The sequence below is a fragment of the Hordeum vulgare genome, chromosome 7H (genome assembly GCF_904849725.1).
Source record: "Hordeum vulgare subsp. vulgare chromosome 7H, MorexV3_pseudomolecules_assembly, whole genome shotgun sequence".
NCBI classification, from domain to species: domain Eukaryota; kingdom Viridiplantae; phylum Streptophyta; class Magnoliopsida; order Poales; family Poaceae; genus Hordeum; species Hordeum vulgare.
In genome coordinates, this window is record NC_058524.1 from 482,152,713 (window position 1) to 482,173,112 (window position 20,400).

Consider the following 20,400-nt stretch of genomic DNA (forward strand, 5'->3'; position numbering starts at 1 on the left):
TTTGCACATCAATTGAAGCTTCTTCTTATTCATCTTCTTCAGCAGAATTTTACTCCTCCCAAAACTCTATAGCTTCCGAAGCAACCCCAAAGTATTGGTCAGCCATCTCTTCCTCTTCCCTATAGTGGTTACTTGTTCCTTCCCCACCTTTATCTTCTCCCCTAGACCAAGAGTTGTATGAAATTTTATTCCCTCTGTAATCACCCTTTTCAAACTCAAAATAAGAGTAGGATTTGTCCAACTCATCCTCAGCTTGATCTTGTGCTTCAATATTTTCATGTTCCAGTGCCTCTTTCCCCTTGTTCGTATTACATCTATGTTGTGTGTTCAAATATGGTTCAACATGCATAACTGGAGGCTGTGAACAATATGAGGCAGGGAAAAGGACACCGTCTTTGGAAACACTATAAACAATGGGCTCACCAAATTGACAGATTCGAATCTGCCCATCAAGCAAGGCGTGGTCCATATTTACATCTGCTAGATTTGGATCACTAACCTCTCTTATTGCTATGTTCAATAATTTCTTCTCATCAAACAAATGTAGCATCTCCTACACCTTCTCACCATTGTCCAAAACCTCAATCCCCTCCAGCCCCTTACCTTCATCCTTAAAATAAGACAAATAGGCATCTGACCCATAGCCCCCAAGTTCAACGAGTGCTAACAATAACAGGTAATTCATTTTTGATGAGGAGAACTTCCTTTCCATATTGTCTTTACCCTAAAATGCCACGTCAACTCCCATACTTCTTCATCCAAATTATGCAGAAACAAATATAAAAACATACAGATTTCTGATATGTGATGATATGGAGTTCAATAATATGCAACATCCTATGTAAACATCCTATTTCAACAGTTTCAATGAACAAATCCTAGTTCATAATTTAAAAAATTCATGATTTGCTTACAGTGTATACATAGTAATCTACTAAAGGGCACTAATTCATAAATATACCAACAGAGAAATCTAAAATTAATCCCAACCCTAGTTCATAAATACAATAACAAAGAAATTGAAAAGAAGGAGTAACTTACTCGAGCTCGTCTGCTCAATCCACATGGATGCATCTGGCCACTGCCCCGGCCGTGCGGAACTCCGGTGAGATGTGGACCTCATGCGTGGGTGGCACCGCCAAGTGCTGGGTCGGGAAACTAGTGCTGCCTAGACACTGGTCAACCTTAGAGTGAGCAACAGCCTTGCCGTCGACGATCGGCCTAGGGCCCAAAGGCTCGCCGTCGTTGTTCTTCTTCGCCGCCACCATCGTTGGTATAGACAGAGCGCTGGGTGAAAGGATATATATATATATATATATATATATATATATATATATATATATATATATATATATATATATATATATAGAGAGAGAGAGAGAGAGAGAGAGGATACGAGCGAACCAGTGCAATCGGTGTGCACCGGTCAGGTAACGGCCGTTAATGGCCTGGCCGTCAAGCGAGCCGATGACGTGGCCTGACAGGCGGGGCCTCTCAGTCAGCATTTAGGATTTCAGACAACCAACGAGTTAAGTGGTAGGTATGAGTCACAAACAAATTTCTGGTAATTTTTTGGAACCCTAACGTGAATTGTGGTAGTTTTATGCTATTCACTCGACAAAAGTGTCTATTTACATCTTCATTTTTCTAATCTTTTCAAGGATATACACTTGGTCGTAAGTATTATGGCTATCAAGTATAATTTTGGTTTATTTGTGTATGTGCATTACCCTCGGATTTGTATGCAAACTTGTGAAAGTATGGTCGATTTCTATAGGGTCATTTTCGGTGCCCGTGACTTATTATGACCACACTTCTAATTATATTATTTATTTAAAATATTTTTATTAGCAATTAATTTTGTTTATTTCACATCACTGATCACTCCATTAATCATGATAGTTTGAGTTTTAAAAATACACACATCCTACACTCTTGTTCCTTCACTCCTAGCTTCCTCCATTACGAGTGACCAACACTATATGGTACATATCATAAAAAAAACACTATATGGTACATATGCCGATAACGTAAGTTGACTGGCTCCAACTTGATAACCCAGATTGTAGTTTGATTCCAATGCCAAATTTTATTCCTTGCAGCTATACTAGTGTGAATTATTTTAACTTCTGTTTGGGTACATATTGAAGAATAGTAGTATCTACTAGTAGCTGCAAGCCCGTATACTGAGAATTAGTTTTTTGTTCCTTGCAAGTCCATATGTTGAGATTTCCTACAATCTGGGTTGACGAATAGTGTAGTACCTAGGATAGCTGCAAGTCCCTATACTAAGAATTTATTTGATTCCAATACCGAGTTTATTTGCTTTCCATGTCTGTAGTTTTGCTACACTGTAGTAGTGATAAGCCAAGTTCAAATTATTGTGTTGATTAGATCATCACACAAGGACAATACAAGGAGCTTTCAAGTAACAATTCGAGAGACAGTGTGTTTGGCCTTGGGAGATGCTCAACTATAAAGCACAGACACGGGGACAAAAAACGGGGATACATAATATGGCATTGTTCAAAAACAATCATTCAAGGATACAACGAGTATATATAAAATAAAATAAAAATATGCCATATAATATAGAGTTAAGACAGAAAATTAATGAGAAAGAGATCAAAATAGAGAATACTTGCCCCATTCAGTGTCTCTTTTATCAAGTGCTTGATTGATCCTCATCCCCACATGTCATGTTGTCATTGCAAGCTACATCTATCTTGCAAAACACATCATACACAAACAGTAAGAAGATTAAAAGACAAGACATAATTGGAAGACAATACAAACATATGAAAACACTTCATGATTTATGCCTACAAAGCATGCCTATTTTTTATCTTTTCTTTATTGTTTCATAATGTTGATTTTACTAAGGTAATGTGTTTCACAATGATCCTTGTATTCTTTATGAATAAAACATAGATTTCATAGTTATGATGATATGCAATTTCTTGATTATTGAAGGGCTATAAGTTAGTTTTCTAGACTTAGTAAGGAAGGAGTCTATGTTAAGAGTCAGCCTACTTTAAACTTTGCCTTAGCGTTGTTGTTCTGAATTGAACATCAATTAATTGTTAAATATTCGAGTTCTAAGTACTGAAACATGACCTAGGAGTCCATTACTAATACCATGTCCTTAGACCAAATAAAATTAACATTATCTTTATTGGTCAATACCGTGCTCCATTGTTGTCTATTGATGAAAGTTTTTTACTTTGTTTACTGACAAAATTTGGCCCTCCTTATCAGCTTGTGGCAATATCTACAATTCTATCGTAAAAATGGACGGACGCGACAACGCGCGCTATCAATGATCTAGTGATAATGAAAACTGAAGACCTCCTTTCCCTTGTTGAGCCTCCGTGATCCTTAAACTCATAATTCCTAGTATGTTATGGTATGAGTTTGTTGTGGTGTGGTGTCATTGTTGTACTTTTCTGTGTTCACTGTGTTGCGAGCTCAAATTGATCATTGTAATGTTTTCTTTTCCTCCATCAATGAAATGCAACACCTGTTATTTTTTGCCAACAAGAAATATCACACTAACATGAAAAACAGTAGGTACATCCCATGTTTTCTTGCTTTCCCCTCGTAAACTGTGACGAGGGTAAACTCTTTCCATCCCAGGCTCCGCCAGTGAGCCTATTGATTCGCCTCTCATATTAGGTTATGATTTTTTAGTCAATACAGGGGTTGTGCTCGCACGGATAATGACATTTTTTTTGAGCTGGTCCTCCAGGCTCTGTTCCTCTTTGAGTTTTACCATATGGACAAAGCTCCATTGTAGTTTCCTAGGGCGTTAAGATTAGGGTTTCTCATCATGCGTGCGCAATTGTTAGATCTTGTGTAAGGTGCATAATACCGATTCAACGGTCACGACCGCAACTCCAGGGAGTTGGTCTTTAAGGGCAAGTGCACAAAAGACTTCCATTTTATCAGGGACAAGGTCATACATGCTCCGGTAGTAAAGCGCCAACAACGGTGCATCAACAGCTCATACCGACGGTGATAGTGGTTGTTCGATGGTTCAAAAACCTGGATGCAATTCCAATTATATTTGACGTGCTTTGTACTTCTTGTGATTTTTTTGAGAGACATGGAGTCATTTTTGCAACAAAAAAACATGCACACATGCTACAACATTTTTGGGCCAATGGAGAAGTACAATAACGACTATACGTTCGAATATTCACTACGGTGCCCATTAACCCTGTGAGGAGTAAGATCACTCTAAATAGGAAAACAATTTCAAAACAATCTAATTTTTTAAAGCAAAACATGCATGTATGTGATGTGCGTGAAAATTTTGATGAAGTTTGGACATTGAAGGAGTGCACGGCAAAAAACATAAAATCAGGCGTGAATTTGTAGTTCTCACATAGCTGTTGTTTTTTTATGAGCTCCTCAAATGTCTAAACTTCATGAAAATTCGCACGCACATCGCGCATTTGAACATCTTGCATTCTCCAAAAAAAATTGTGATTTTATTGTTTACGCACGGGCTCATCTAAGCCCGGGCACCGAAACACCACTCTCATGCATGCTCGACAACTTCTTATGTGTACCTGACATGCTTTCTTTCTATAGAAAATTATCAATAATCTTCCACTAATCAACTTTTATTCTACTTGCAAATCAATCTGTGTTTGAATGGTTAGAGAGACTGTGACACTTTAACCCATCAGAATTCGATTTCTGATGATTGCATTTATTTTTAAATTTATTTTAAGATTTCTGACAATACGCATTTAGTAAAAGAAGACGTTTCTTACGTTCGTACTGTGTTAAATAAAACTTTGATTCTACTTCCAAAAGTATGAATTGATGAGGGAGTACATGTTTAGTTGGCCCGTGTCAAAATTTGCTCTCGTATATACGGCACCTACCGATCCTTGGAACCACGGCGAGTCCTTTTCAGTTTTGGCCAGTCCAGCTGCCATTTGTCACACTCACAACACATGCCAATTCCGTACGTACGTCGCAGCTCGATGGCAGCACCGCCACAGAACTGTTACGGCAGCGCCTCCACCGCACACGGTCTATCATGTCCACGCAGCCTCCGCCGCGTCCCGACGTGCAAAATATCCCTCCGGCGATGCGGCCACCAGCTAGCTAGCTGCTTCCCCCCCGCACGCCCTGCCTGCTGCAGATATTTCTCCAGTCCAGTACGCGCGCATCACATACCAATCGCCTGCGCCTGCGTGCACCGGCCGCCATTGTGCCGTGCCATCTCGCCTCGTCACTTTGCACTGCCGGCACCGGCATTCTAGCACGTTGCCATGGCTACCATCGCCGCTCCTCCGGCCGCTCTGCAGCCATGCGAGCACGCGAGGCCGGCCGGTGCGCTCCGGCCACCTCCTCGCGCGTGGATCGGGAGGAGGAGGAGGTGCTGCCAGGTGATACGAGCCACGGCGAGCTCCCGCGGCCGGCCCGCGGCGACGGGCAGCGGCCAGCTCGAGAGCACTACGGTCGGGGCGTCGGCGGGCGGCGAGGAGGGCGACGTGATCCGGAGGCTGCAGAACGGGCCGGACGTGCGCGGCGTGGCGCTGGAGGGCGAGAAGGGCCGGGCCGTGGACCTCACGCCGCTGGCCGTCGAGGTGATCGGCGAGAGCTTCGGGGAGTGGCTGCGGGATCAGCGGCGGGAGCCGGAGGGCGAGGAGGGGGAGCAGCTGCGGGTGTCCGTGGGCCGGGACCCCCGGCTGTCCGGGTCGCGGCTCAGCGCGGTGCTGTTCGCGGGGCTGGCCAAGGCGGGGTGCGCCGTCTTCGACATGGGCCTCGCCACCACGCCGGCGTGCTTTATGAGCACCATACTGCCTCGCTTCAGCTACGACGCGTCCATTATGGTATGGCCAATTAACCCGCGCTCCTGTTTTACCTTTAGAGTTGGCCAGTTAACTGAAGTATTGGGCTCATTGTGGCATATGATATGACACAACCAGTGGCGGATCCAGCTTAATATAACAGGGTGATTTACAATTCTTTAAGAAATATATTATTTTATTTTATTTTCTTCTGTCATATATATAAGCTATGTACAAAATTTAGGGTGGGCCATGGGTCATCTAGATCCGGACACAACTCAAAATTGACTGTCGAATTAAATATCTTACCTACTAATAAAGCAAATAGTGCTTTTTCCGTACGTCATCCAAATTGCCCTTAAAGTTGACTAAAATTAACCACCAATGCCGCCTATAAGTCATAAAAAACGTTTCAAACAGGAAAATCTTCGGACTGGACCGGCCCATGTAGACACCTCCTATATTACGCTCTGGACGTTGAAAAAAGATGCAGCACACCTGTTTGGGCCGGCCCATGTGTGGATGCCTGTTTTTTTAGTTTAGTTTTTTTATTTTTATTTTCAGTTCTATTTTGTTTTTCTAATTTAAATAATTTAGAACTTCAAACAACTTTTCTCAATTTTAAGAAACTGAGAATTTCGAAATAAAATATTCAAAAAAACATTTTTTTTTGAGAATTCAAAAACTACTCAGGAGTTTTGAAAAATGTTTACATATAAAAAAATGTTTAAACTTTGAGAAAATGTCCATAAAATAAAAAAGTCAACGATTTTAAACAAAAGTCCGTGTAAAAGTCTTAAAAACAATTCGTGCCTCTGTTTTTAGTCTCATTTTTAAAAAAATTTTCTATTCCATTTTTTAGTTTAAATAATTTAGAACTTTGAAAAACTTTTACAATTTATAAAACTGGAATTTTGAAATAAAAGTTTGAAGAAAATATAAAATGTTTGTGAATTCAAAAAATGCTCAGGATTTTTGTAAAAATATTCGCATATTCAGAAAAATGTTCATAATTTTGAGAACAATGTTGGTGAAAACAATAAAAGTCCATGATTTTGAACAAAAGTTTGTGTGTTATTTTTTGAGTGCAATTGGAAAAAATGTTTGCTAATTCAAAAAATGTTCATGCATTTCAAGAAATGCCCTAAAATTTGCAAGACATAATATGATCAGCACCATTGAAGATTATAATTGTTTTTCTCCCGTTGCAACGCACGGGTCCTTTTGCTAGTATATACTATACCATTAACTTTCTTAGAATTAAAGACCTCACATTCAATTGAGGTCATCAATTTAAGATTGGGTCATTGGTTTTGACCGGATCAATAATTCCTCACTCAATTTTAATTATACTATGCTTTTCTATTTCATTTGAAATTAAATATTGAATTTCGTTTATGATTTTGACCGAATCAACAATTTTCCAAATCAACTGGAAGCAACCGGCCTATAAAAACTTGACAATCCTAGACACCCTCTCATCACCTAGAAAAAAATAACGTTAACATATGATAATCAATATAGTACATGTAGTCACCGATGCACAATTTTTTTTCGTGTAAGTATGAGTTGATTAGCAGATGACAAAATCACATCCCGAAAGCCTACTAGAACACCGTGTTATATGAATGAATAGAAAAAAGACACTTCATCACCTTCCCCACTAATCAAACCTAATACTCACTCCTTTCAAAAATTTAAGGTGTATTAGTTTATTAAAAAGTCATTTTTATTTAAACTTTGATCGATTTGAGAGGTAAAATGTCGACGTCCACAATACTAAGTAATAAAATATAAAAAGTTATTTCATCATGAATCTAAGAATCCAATTTATTGTTATGGATACAGATATATTTCCACAAAGATCTGATCAAATTCAAAGAGGTTTAAATTTTTTAAAAACTAATGAACCTTATACTGAGTACATTTAAAAAAAACTAATACAATTTATATTAAGTAAGACAAAATGAATACAAAAATTATGAAAATTTTAAAAACATCAGCGCAGCAAAGCGTGTCCAATCCTTCTAGTAAAATTGAATCCCAACTGAAGGCGGACCTTGACAAGGTAATGAGGATTTTGAACATCGGCTACCCGGTGGTGCAATGGCATCACTACTTTCCGGAGTGCGTTCAGTGACCTCGTGTCATGCGACTCATGCATCGTCGATGTTGCAGATGACCGCGTCGCATCTCCCCTACACCCGCAACGGCCTCAAGTTCTTCACCAAGCGCGGCGGGCTTAGCTCAGTGGAGGTCGAAGGGATCTGCGACCGCGCGGCACGCAAGTATGCCGCGAGGAAGATGGGACTCGGCGGCGGTGGCCTCGGCATGCCTCCGGTGGTCATGCGCGTCGACCTCATGAGCGCCTACGCGCAGCACCTCCGGGACATCATCAAGGAGCGCGTCGCCCACCCGACGCACTACGACACCCCGCTCGAGGGCTTCAAGGTCATCGTGAACGCCGGCAACGGCTGCGGCGGGTTCTTTGCGTGGGACGTGCTGGAGAAGCTGGGCGCCGACACGACCGGCAGCCTGCACCTGGAGCCGGACGGCATGTTCCCGAACCACATGCCCAACCCAGAGGACGCGACGGCCATGTCGCTCACGCGCGGCGCGGTGCTGGCCAACGGCGCCGACCTCGGCGTGGTGTTCGACACGGACGTGGACCGCAGCGGCGTGGTGGACGACTCCGGGGCCGCCATCAACGGCGACCGCCTCATCGCGCTCATCTCCGCCATCGTGCTGGCGGAGCACCCGGGGACGACGGTGGTGACGGACGCGCGGGCCGGCGACGGGCTCACGCGGTTCATCGAGGCGAGGGGCGGGCGGCACTGCCTGTACCGCGTCGGCTACCGCAACGTGATCGACAAGGGCGCGCAGCTCAACGCCGACGGCGTGGAGACGCACGTCATGATGGAGACCACCGGGCACGGCGCGCTCAGGGAGAACCACTTCCTCGACGACGGCGCGTACATGGTGGTCAAGATCATCATCGAGATGGTCCGGATGAGGCTGGCGGGGCTGGAGGGCGGGGTCGGCGGCCTCATCCGGGACCTCGAGGAGCCCGCCGAGTCCGTGCTGCTGAGGATGGACATCGTCGGCGAACCCAAGAGCGCGAAACAGCGGGGTGTCGAAGCCGTCGAGGCTTTCAAGAAATACATCGAGGTGCGTCCCAAGAACAGTTTGCTACCACTGCATCATCCATGAAGCTACTGAGCAAAGAATCTACAGTGAGTATGTTCTTCTGATGAAGTCTTACTCTTACCGCGGTGTTTCTCCACATGATTTAGGATGGGAAACTTAGTGGCTGGGTGCTGGACGATTGTGGCGACTGCTCGGTTGATCAGGGATGCCTCGTGGACAACAACGATCATCCAATCGACGTTGACGCCTACATGTACAGGTATGCAGCTGCTTGATTTGCCAACATACAAGTCCTATATATGAGGAGCACTGAACTTCCTATAACTCCAGGTTTTTGTTGACATGTTTAACTAAGTTTCTCATTGATTTGTGGAAGCAGAGCAAAGTTCTATGACGAGTCTCAGAGGCCACTCGGGTGGGTTCACATTCGCCAAAGTGTTCATAACCCCAATATAGCACTCAACTTGCAGTCTTGTGTTCCCGGTGGTTGCAGGTCCATGGCAGTGGATCTATTTGAAAGGTATGATATCCACAACAGCTACAGGTCATAATATTCACTTTGTTTTGACATACTTAGTAATATTGTTTACTTCCTAATTCCAGGTTTTTGTTGACAAGTGGAGTGAATGAGTTTGTTGACATCAGCGAAGTGCAGAAATTTGTGAAGTAGATATTTAGCCGCGCCACACTCTGTATATACAGTACATGATTAATTCAGGTCAGATCCTAGGTGGCAATAAAGAGCATACCACTACATGCTGAACATTCTAGTGCCTACAATGCAGGAAGAGGATTTGGAGCACTTGGGGTGCTCCATCCCCCCCGCCCCCCTTTTTTTTTGCATGAGTATTAAATTAAAACAAACCAGGAAAATTAAAAGAACCTGGAATTTTGGGATATCAAATTTGGGTGTCCAATCTACTCCGTGTAAAATTTCAAGAGAAAAATACTAGGAAGTGTAATCTCAGTAAAAGTACAAAAAATTCACATGTATAGAAAAATTGTTTGGATGGATCATAGATCACATTATATTTTCTTTCTTTGCCACATATACATTTATGATATTTTTCCACGAAACTTCACAGGGGGAATAGATTGGGCACCAGGTTTGATATCCTGAAATTTCAGTTTTTTTTTACTTTTCCTGATAATTTTTGAAATTAATATTTGTATATAGGGGTGGAGCATCCAGGGGCTCCTATGTATTTCCCCTCCAATGCTTGCCTATGCTACACGAGTATCAATGGCAGTGCATTTGCGAAGAATGACCCTGTTGTTTGACGAAATAACGTTGGCATTGGACGATATCCCAGCTCGACTGAAACTTGATGAGAACCAACATATCAATGGCTTTTGACCGAAAACCCAACGCAACTATAGATCGTCATATCTTGGGCGGTAGATGGTTCAGCCAATGTCACTTCAAACTGAGAAACTACTAACTAGCTACTTGTAGGCCTAATTTCATAAGAGCACGGAAAAAGCAAACATATTTGTAGACATGACACTTGGCAGGGAATGTACAAAGGCATGAAATAAGCTTGTGTTGAAATATGCCCTAGAAGGAATAATAAGTTAGTTATTATTATATTTCCTTGTTCATGATAATCGTTTATTTTTTAGAAAAAAGGGATTACCCCGGCCTGTGCATCTGGGCGATGCATGCGGACATTTTATTGATTATTCATAAAAACCTTATAAAGTAGTACATCAGGTAGTGTGAAGCCATCATCTTAGCAACATCTGTCCCTAATCCTAACCACATGATGAAGGAGTGCCGATAGTCCGAGCCTAATACCAAACAGACATCGCACAAAAGCCTAACATTTAAAGCCAGAGGTCTCAATCAAGCCACATACTCAGTTTGTGACACAAACTGGTCCGATGTACTTTCATGTGTCGTCGCCGCCATCTTCAAAGCAAACTAACGCACCGACCTTGTGAGGCTTCTCTGCCATCGACGCCACCATGGCGGCAGACAACATCATCCTCCTGCGCGAGTCCATCTCCACGCATCGTACGTCGAGTCTCCACAACGCCACCTTGCCGAGATCCGCCGCCACGAATGTGTAAGATGAAACACCGCTCCACCAAAGAAGCCGTCCTCCGGTTCCTCGACCCTGTGTGTACCACCAAGAATGAAGCCCCAGGGGGGACACGACACCATAGAGCCGCCGTCATCCGATCTATTGACCTAGGGTTTCCCCCGGAGGTAACAGAGAGTGGCCTCGAACTTCTCCACACCGATGCTTCAAGGAAGGGAATGACGCAAACAACGCCACCATCGCTGGCATTGGCAATAGCCGATAGCAGGTTTTCACCAAGATCTGTTCGAAGAACCTCCAACTCTCGTGCACGGATCCAGGCCGCCGCTGATAGATCACGGCAAGGAGAAGCCCCACCGCGACCCGTCGGCCGACCAGGGGGGCCGAGACTGCGCTCGCAGGACCAGATGCGTGATGGATCAGTTCCCGTACCGCCGCCCAGGAGCCAACCCCATGCGCAACCGCCATGGCCTGGCCACCCGCTCGCGTCGCCGTCTGCCAGCCGCGCCCGCCACGCATCATCACCTCGCCACCCGACGCGCCTGCATGCATCAACGCTAATCCCCCATTGCGTCGCCGCATCTCGCGATGCAGTCGTACGCCGGGGGAGGAAGAGGGGCCCCGCCACCGCCGACGCGCATCGGGCTTTGTCCGGCGGCGCCTTCTCGCAACGGCGAGGGGAGGGAAGGGTGTAGGAGGCGCGGGGTGGAGACTAGGGTTCCCCCGCCGCCACCCGCGAGAGCGACGTGAGGAACGAGTGAGAGAGAGAGAGAGGATGATAATCATTTATTATCCATGCTATAATTCTATTGATTGGAAACTCAAATACATGTGTGGATACATAGACAACACACTGTCCCTAGTGCGCCTATAAGGACTAGCTCGTTGATCAAAGATAGTCAAGGTTTCCTAACCATAGACATGAGTTGTCATTTGATAATGGGATCACATCACTAGGAGAATGATGTGATGGGCAAGACCTAAACTATAAACATAGCATGTGATAGTGTTAGTTTATTGCTACTGTTTTCTGCATGTCAAGTATCTGTTTCTATGACCATGAGATCATGCAACTCCCGGGCACCGGAGCAATGCCTTGTGTGTATCAAACGTCATAACATAACTGGGTGACTATAAATGTGCTCTACATGTATCTCTGAAGGTGTCTGTTGGGTTGGCGTGAATCGAGACTAGGATTTCTCACTCTGTATGACGGAGAGGTATCTCTAGGGCCCACTCGATAACACAACATCACAATGAGCTTGCAAGCAATGTGACTAAGTAGTTAGTCGCGGGATCTTGTATTACAGAACGAGTAGAGAGACTTGTCGGTAATGAGATTGAACTAGGTATGGAGATACCGATGATCGAATCTCGGGCAAGTCACATACCGATGCATAAAGGGAACAGTATACGGGATTGATTGAATCCTTGACATCGTGGTTCGACCGATAACGATCTTCGTAGAATATGTAGGAGCCAATATGTGCATCTAGGTCCAGCTATTGGTTATTGACCGGAGAGTGTCTCGATCATGTCTACATAGTTCTCGATCCGGTAGGGTCTGCACACTTAAGGTTCGGTGACGTTTCGCTGTTATTGAGTTATATGTGTTGGTTACCGAAGGTTGTTCAGATTCTCGGATGATATCCAGGACGTCACGAGGAGCTCCGGAATGGTCCAGATGTAAAGATTATATATAGGAAAATGGTATCCGGGTTCCAAAATAGTTTCAGGGATTTTCGGTATTGTAGCGGGACTTCGGGAGTGTCGAAAGGGTTCCGGGGTCCATTGGGAGGGTCCCACCCACCTTGGGGGCACATGGGCCTAGGAGGTGGCGCACCAGCCACTGGTGGGCTTGGGTAGCCAACCCCAAGAGACCCTTATGGGAGGTGGACTCTCCCCCTTCTTCGGCCGAACCCCTCCTCCTTGGAGGAGGGGCCAAGGCAAGCCCACCTACCCTTTCCTCCTATATATAATGGAAGTTTTGTGGGCAGCCACCACCTGAAAAGCCACATGATGCTCTCCTCTCCGTAGATCGTCTTCTTCTTCTAGATTAGTTTGATAGAGCTCGACAAAGCCCTGCCGGATTAATTCACCACCACCGGCACCACGCCGTTGTGCTGCTGGAGAACTCATCTACCTCTCCACCCTCGCTTGCTGGATCAAGGAGGTGGAGATCATCATCGAGTTGTACGTGTGTTGAATGTGGAGGTGTCGTCCGTTCGGCACTAGATCGAGATGGATCGTGATGGGATCGCGGGACGGATCGTGATGGGATCACGGGACGGGTCGTGATTGGATTGCGAAGATGTTCGACTACATCGACTGCGTTATATACGCTTCCTCTTAGCGATCTACAAGGGTATGTAGATGCACTCCCCCCCACGCGATGTTCCCCAACAGCTTGGAGTGTGGTACTTGAGGCAGTGGCTACACAGGACCTGTGGATTTGGCACTCCTTCTTTGGTATGCCAGGAACTCACAGTTGTTGGGGAACATAGTAATTTCAGAAAAATGTCCTACGCCACACAAGGATCTATCTAGGATAAACCAGCAACGAGCAAAGGAGTAGAGCATCTTCCTACCTTTGAAGATCGCTAAGCAGAAGTGTTGCTAGAACGCGGTTGATGGAGTCGTACTCGTAGCGATTCAGACCGCGGTGGATTCTGATCTAACCGCTGAACAACGGCGTCTCCGCGTTCAACACACGTGTAGCCCGGTGACGTCTCCAACGCCTTGATCCAGCAAGGAGGGAGGAGAGGTTAAGGGAGAGCTCTGGCAGCACAACGGTGTGGTGATGGTGGAGGTGCGTGGTACTCCGGCAGGGCTTCGCCAAACACTATGCAGGACGAGGAGGAGGAGGGGTAGGGCTGCGCCGTGGGAGAGAGAGAATTGTGTGTGCAGCCCTCCCAATACCTCCACTATATATAGGAGGGAGGGAGAGGGGGTGCGGCCACCCTAGGGAAACCCTAGGAGGGGCGCGGCGACCACCAGATGGGGAAGGGGCGGCGCCCTAGGGGTGGCTTGCCACCCATGGCAGACCCCCACGCCATAGGGTTGGCCTTATTGGCCCCTTGTGCGCCTTGGGCTGAAGGTGGTGGCGCACCAGCCCTCTTTGGGGCTGGTTCCAATCCACTTTTGGCCCATATACCCCTTCGGGGCTGGTGGCCCTTCCCGGTGGACCCCCGGAACCCTTCCGGTGGTCCCGGTACATTACCGACAATCTCCGAAACACTTCCGGTGATCAAAACTCCACTTCCTATGTATGAACCTTTACCTTCGTACCATGCTGGAACTCCTCGTGACGTCCGGGATCTCATCTGGGACTCCGGACAACCTTCGGTAACCACGTATACTATTCCCATAACAACCCTAGCGTCATCGAACCTTAAGTGTGTAGACCCTACGGGTTCCGGAATCATGCAGACATGACCGAGACACCTCTCCGGTCAATAACCAACAACGAGATGTGGATATCCATGTTGGCTCCCACATGTTCCACGATGATCTCATTGGATGAACCACAATGTCGGGGATTCAATCAATCCCGTGTGCAATTCCCTTTGTCTATCGATATATAACTTGCCCGAGATTCGATCGTCGGTATCCCCATTGAAAGGACGTGGATGTCGCCTAGAGGGGGGGGGTGAATAGGCGCTTTAAAATAATTAAGGTTTAGGCTTGAACAAATGTGGAATAAAACTAACGTTTAATATGTCAAGCACAAAACCTCAAACAACTAGGCTCACCTATGTGCACCAACAACTTATGCTAAGCAAGATAAACAACTAAGTGATAGCAAGATATATGACACGAGACAATATGGCTATCACAAAGTAAAGTGCATAAGTAAAGGGTTCGGGTAAGAGATAACCGAGGCACGCGGAGACGATGATGTATCCCGAAGTTCACACCCTTGCGGACGCTAATCTTTGTTGGAGCGGTGTGGAGGCACAATGCTCCCCAAGATGCCACTAAGGCCACCGTAATCTCCTCACGCCCTCGCACAATGCAAGATGCCGTGATTACACTAAGGGACCCTTGAGGGTGGTCACCGAACCCGTACAAATGGCAAACCTTGGGGGCGGTCACCGAACCCGTACACGTGGCAACCCTTGGGGGCGGTTACCGATACCCGTACAAATTGCTCGGGGCAATCTCCACAACCTAATTGGAGACACCGATGCTTGCCCGGAGCTTCACACCACAATGATTGAGCTCTGAGACACCACCAAGCTTCTAGGACGCCAAAGCATCCATGAAGAACAATATCTAGGGTACTAAGTACCAAAGGTAATAAGCTTCTCAAACTTCACTTCCACGTATCACCGTGGAGAACTCAAACCGATGCAACCAATGCAATGGCAAGAACACACGAAGTGGTCAAGTCCCTCACACTCAAATCCCTCCACAACAACGAAAGCTATGGAGAAATATGAGAGGAAGAACAAGGAGCTCACAAAGAACTCCAAGATCTAGATCCAAGGGGTTCCCCTCACATAGAGGAGAAAGTGATTGGTGGAGATGTGGATCTAGATCTCCTCTCTCTTTTTCCTCAAGAACAAGCAAGAATCATTGGAGGGATTGAGAGTAAGCAAGCTCTAAGAATGTCAACAATGGAGGTAGAACAAGAGCTCAACGGATGGATGAGGCCAAGGGGGAAGAAGACCCCCTTTATATAGTGGGGGAAGGAATCAGACCGTTACCCCCACTTACAGCCCGAGCCCAGCGGTACTACCGCTGGCTCCAGACCCTCCAGCGGTACTACCGCTGGCTGCAGCGGTACTACCGTTGAGCCCATGGTAGCGCAAAGATACTACCGGGCCAACCACCGCCAAGAACGTCTTCGCAAAAATGTCCGACGCAGTACAACCGCAAATATGACGATACTAAAAACTTGGAGCGGTACTACCGCTGGCCAGGGGCGGTACTACCGCTGGGACAGCGGTACTACCGCCAGCTCTAGCGGTACTACCGCTAGGGCCAGCGGTACTACCGCCAACTCTAGCGGTACTACCACTCGCCACTGAAACAACCATAACTTTCGCATACGAGCTCCGAATCGAGCAAACCCAAGCTTATTGGATTGAGGACGACAAGAGCTATTCAAACAGATATGAAAATGCCAATATGAAATCTTAAGACCACGCAGATATGAAAATGCCAATGATATAGAGGTGTGAGTCCTCTTATGAATGAAGAATCGGAAAAAACTCCAACATCGAAAACATCATAGTAGATGCATATGGACTCCGTTCTTGATGAACTCGAGCTTGTCACGAAGATGACCATAAGCTCTAAAACTCACAAAGAGAAACACCAAACAAGAACCAAGAAGTATGATGCAAGGATGCAAATGGTTTGAGCTCTCAACGAACGATACGATCAAGCTACTCACTTGAGAGCCCCCTTGATAGTACAACAATCTATCCTAAACAGAAAACCTATCAAGGGCAAACATATGCCTTGCACCTCGTCCTCTTGAGCTAGATGATGATGATCTTGGCTTCCTCAAGATGGACCACCTTTCTTGATTGTGTTGGCTTGATGAAGACTAGTTGATTGCTCCCCCATACTCACTATGGGTGAGCCACTCTTCAGCATATCTTCACAAGTCCATTTCCACCATAATGGACATCAAGCTTCAAGCATGATATCTTCGTGCTGATCCACTTGAACTTGCACATCGCAATCTTGATGACGATCACAACTTGACTTCATACTTCATGGGTTGTATGAGATCTTCCCTTTGACGCAAGCCCATGGAAACACACCTAACCCCCACATAGAACTCTCACAAAGACCATGGGTTAGCACACAAACACGTAATGGACAATGCTTACCATACCATGGGATCACTTGATCGCTCTCGGTACATCTTGTACGCTTTGTGTGTTAATCATCTTGATTTACTCTTTGTCTGAGATCTTGATCAACCATGTGTCTCTATGACCATTCTTTGGATAATACCTTGAATACTATCTTGGTCATCATATAAACTCCTTGAACCCAACAGATGGACTTCAAGAAGTGCCTATGGACAAATCCTATAAATGTAACTTAAGGCAACCATTAGTCCATAGGAATTGTCATCAATTACCAAAACCACATATGGAGATATATGCTCTAACACCCATACCTTGTTCAATCTCGTTACCCGCAAGTCTCTTTACTCGTTCCATTAACACATGATCCCATGACTAACTCCTTAGTCACATTGAGCTCAATAGGATGATGTATTACCGAGTGAGCCCAGAGATACCTCTCCGTCATACGGAGTGACAAATCCCAGTCTCGATTCGTGCCAACCCAACAGACAGTTTCGGAGATACCCATAGTGCACCTTTATAATCACCCAGTTACGTTGTGATGTTTGATACACCCAAAGCATTCCTACGGTATGCGGGAGTTGCATAATCTCATGGTCTAAGGAAACGATACTTGACATTAGAAAAGCTTTAGCAGACGAGCTACACGATCTTGTGCTATGCTTAGGATTGGGTCTTATCCATCACATAATTCTCCTAATGATGTGATCCCGTTATCAATGACATCCAATGTCCATGATCAGGAAACCATGATCATCTACTGATCAACGAGCTAGCCAACTAGAGACTCACTAGGGACACATTGTGACCTATATATTCACACATGTATTACTGTTTCCGGTTAATACTATTATAGCATGAATAATATACAATCACCATGAACTAGGAAATATAATAATAACCACTTTATTATTGCCTTTAGGGCATATTTCCAACAACAATGACATCAAAGTCCTGTAGTGCTCGAATGTCTTTACCAAGCTTGTTGAAGGTCATGCTCCTCCGTTGAACTTCGAGGTCAATGGGCGCTACTACAACAAGGGATACCTAGCATATGGCATCTATCCAAGATGGACAACATTTATGAAGACTATATGAAACCCTGTGTCGGCAGGCAAGAATGAGGAGGCCTACAGGAAGGATGTCGAGCGGGCATTTGGAGTGCTTCAATCTCGATTTGCTCTTGTCCGGTACCCCTCTCTAACCTAGCCGAAATCTCAGATATGGGAGGTGATGAATTGTTGTGACATTTTGCACAACATGATCATTGAGAGCGAGCAGGACGAGCCAGTGTTTGGCACTGAACCATATTTCAAGCATGTTCCTCTTGTAGCAGTTGATCACAAGGTACCAGCATCATGGATTGTCTTTCTCAATATGAGTCAGGAGACCCGAGACCCACAGGTGTATCAAGAACTATAACACGATCTAGTGGAGCACCTATTGAGGGTCAAGGGCAATGCCTAGTTTGATGTGTTTTAGTTGTGTTTGAATTATGAGCTTCCTTCGTTGAACTATTTGATTTGTATTAATTTCTGTGATGAACTTTATGATACAAATTATCTTTTATTGAATTTGTGTTGAAGTAACGAATTTGTGTCGAATCTGAGTTGGAACTCGACGGCTCGGAGGGGGTAGGGGCGAACTTGGGGGGCAGCCGGGAGCCGGAGCCCCCCACTCCCGGCCGAAAATAGCGCCGGCAAGCCCCCAAGAGGCACTATTTTACGCCTAAAATGCCCTTGGGGAGGATGGGATGGAGATGCTCGTAGCCTCGCCACACTCTGTATATAAGATATTGATTTAGGACAAATCCTACGTGGCAATAAAAGAGCATGCCACTACATAATGAACATTGTAGGGGGAATGCCCTTTGGTTCACGGGTGTATATACACCCTGTATGAAAAAATAACTTAAATAATTATGAAAAGGTCAAAAATCAGATTCGTTTTTGAAGGAAAACCCTCATTTCTTTTTTGTCTTTTGTCGTGAAGGCAATGAGTGTTTCCCTTCATGGATTGGTGAAGTGGTGGACATCACAAAGCTTGATGTCGCTGATCCGGGTTCGAGTCTTCTCATCTTCTATAAGAATAAGATAGGGGGAAGTCTTCTCTCTGTTCTCATTCATTATTATTTTTACAATACAATGATAATTTCTTTTTTTAAAACCATTTTTTAATTTATTTACCATTACTATTTTTTTGTATATAGGATGTATATACAACAATAACCAAACACATGTATCCCACATTGTGGGCTGCCGATCTGTGCCCAGATTCTCACCTTTGTCTATGTATTTCGTCTACCTTTGTATATCAATACCCACATGTGAGTATTCGTATTTTAAAATTAAAGCATTATACTTGTTTCTACTGGTCCGTTTTGAAAGGTACAAATATTTGGATGAACAGTGACTGTAATAAATACTTCCTTCGTTCTAAAATAAGTGTCTTCAAATTTAGTACAATTTTATATTAAAAATATTATAAAGTTAAGACAATTATGTTGGCACAGGGGTATCTACCAAGATATTATCCTTGTGTTAAAATCGTTCAGTATGTTCTTTCTCCCTGGTTGCTCTAGAAACAGTGCTCTAGCAGCAGTGTTGTAGGCGAGAAGGTTTCAAACTATTATGTTGCGAGTAGCTCAGAGACAGCAACGATAGAATGACAGTGGGAGACGTATATATTCCGTAGGATTATCCGAACCAGGTTATTTATTGTTGTATCTTGATGTTCTGCGTTTGTTCATGTTCACACAACTTCTGCATATGGTTCTCTCAAAAAAAAAACTCCTGCATATGGTTACTAGGTATTAATTTTTTTTGGGGGCATTATACTAATTTGTCCTGTTCAAGAAAATGGATCTTTGTGTTGGAAGATTAGGCAAGTTCATGATTAATTCTACTAAATAATTCATGACTAAAATAGAAGATAGCATGCAATACTTTAGCAATCCAGAAGAGCAACCAAACATGTACAACATCACTGCGCAAGAAGCAGCAACTACAACGATGAACATTAACGGATTACGAGTAACATACTGTTCGTTAGTTGCAGCAGGAGCGACTGTGTTGATGATGATGTTGGTGACGATCTTTTGTTGATGGCGATGCATACCACGATGAGTAGCACCGTCCGACTTGGACGGTAGACGACCCGTGGTGACGAATTTGAGCAGTCGCGCAATGTGCTTCCCAAAAACCTAATTCGTCCTCTCCGGTGCAGGATCGCAAAGACGAACAGTTCCGGAGACCTGCTCTCTCGCACGCCGATGCACGCCGGCGTTCGAGATGAGGTAGACTACGATGGCGGCGCAAGTTGTGAGATGAGGCAAAACCCTAGATGTTTTTGGTGTGTCTTTGACCGACCACGGTAAGCATTATATATAGGAGGGCCAAGGTCGGTTCCGTGTCACGATCACGTCTCAAACCGACTTGGTTTCCAAGTTGTATACTTACCGGACAAGAAATTCTCAACTTGTCTGCCAAGACATAAAAAATAAAACGGAAAAAGGAAGCCGCGCCCCGCAAGGCAACGGACCGGAATTCGGTGGACCATTCACGCGCA

General features: G+C 44.9%; 1 protein-coding gene across 1 annotated transcript; it reads left to right on the forward strand.

Annotated features, from left to right (window-relative positions):
* Positions 1 to 5,033: 5,033 nt before the first annotated feature.
* On the forward strand, positions 5,034 to 9,720 carry LOC123412811 (phosphomannomutase/phosphoglucomutase). Its single transcript, XM_045105759.1, has 5 exons — positions 5,034 to 5,852; positions 7,989 to 8,978; positions 9,104 to 9,216; positions 9,337 to 9,477; positions 9,561 to 9,720. The coding sequence occupies exons 1-5, from the start codon at positions 5,289 to 5,291 to the stop codon at positions 9,625 to 9,627; spliced, it is 1,875 nt and encodes a 624-aa protein (XP_044961694.1). The 5' UTR covers positions 5,034 to 5,288; the 3' UTR covers positions 9,628 to 9,720.
* The last annotated feature ends 10,680 nt before the right edge of the window (positions 9,721 to 20,400 follow it).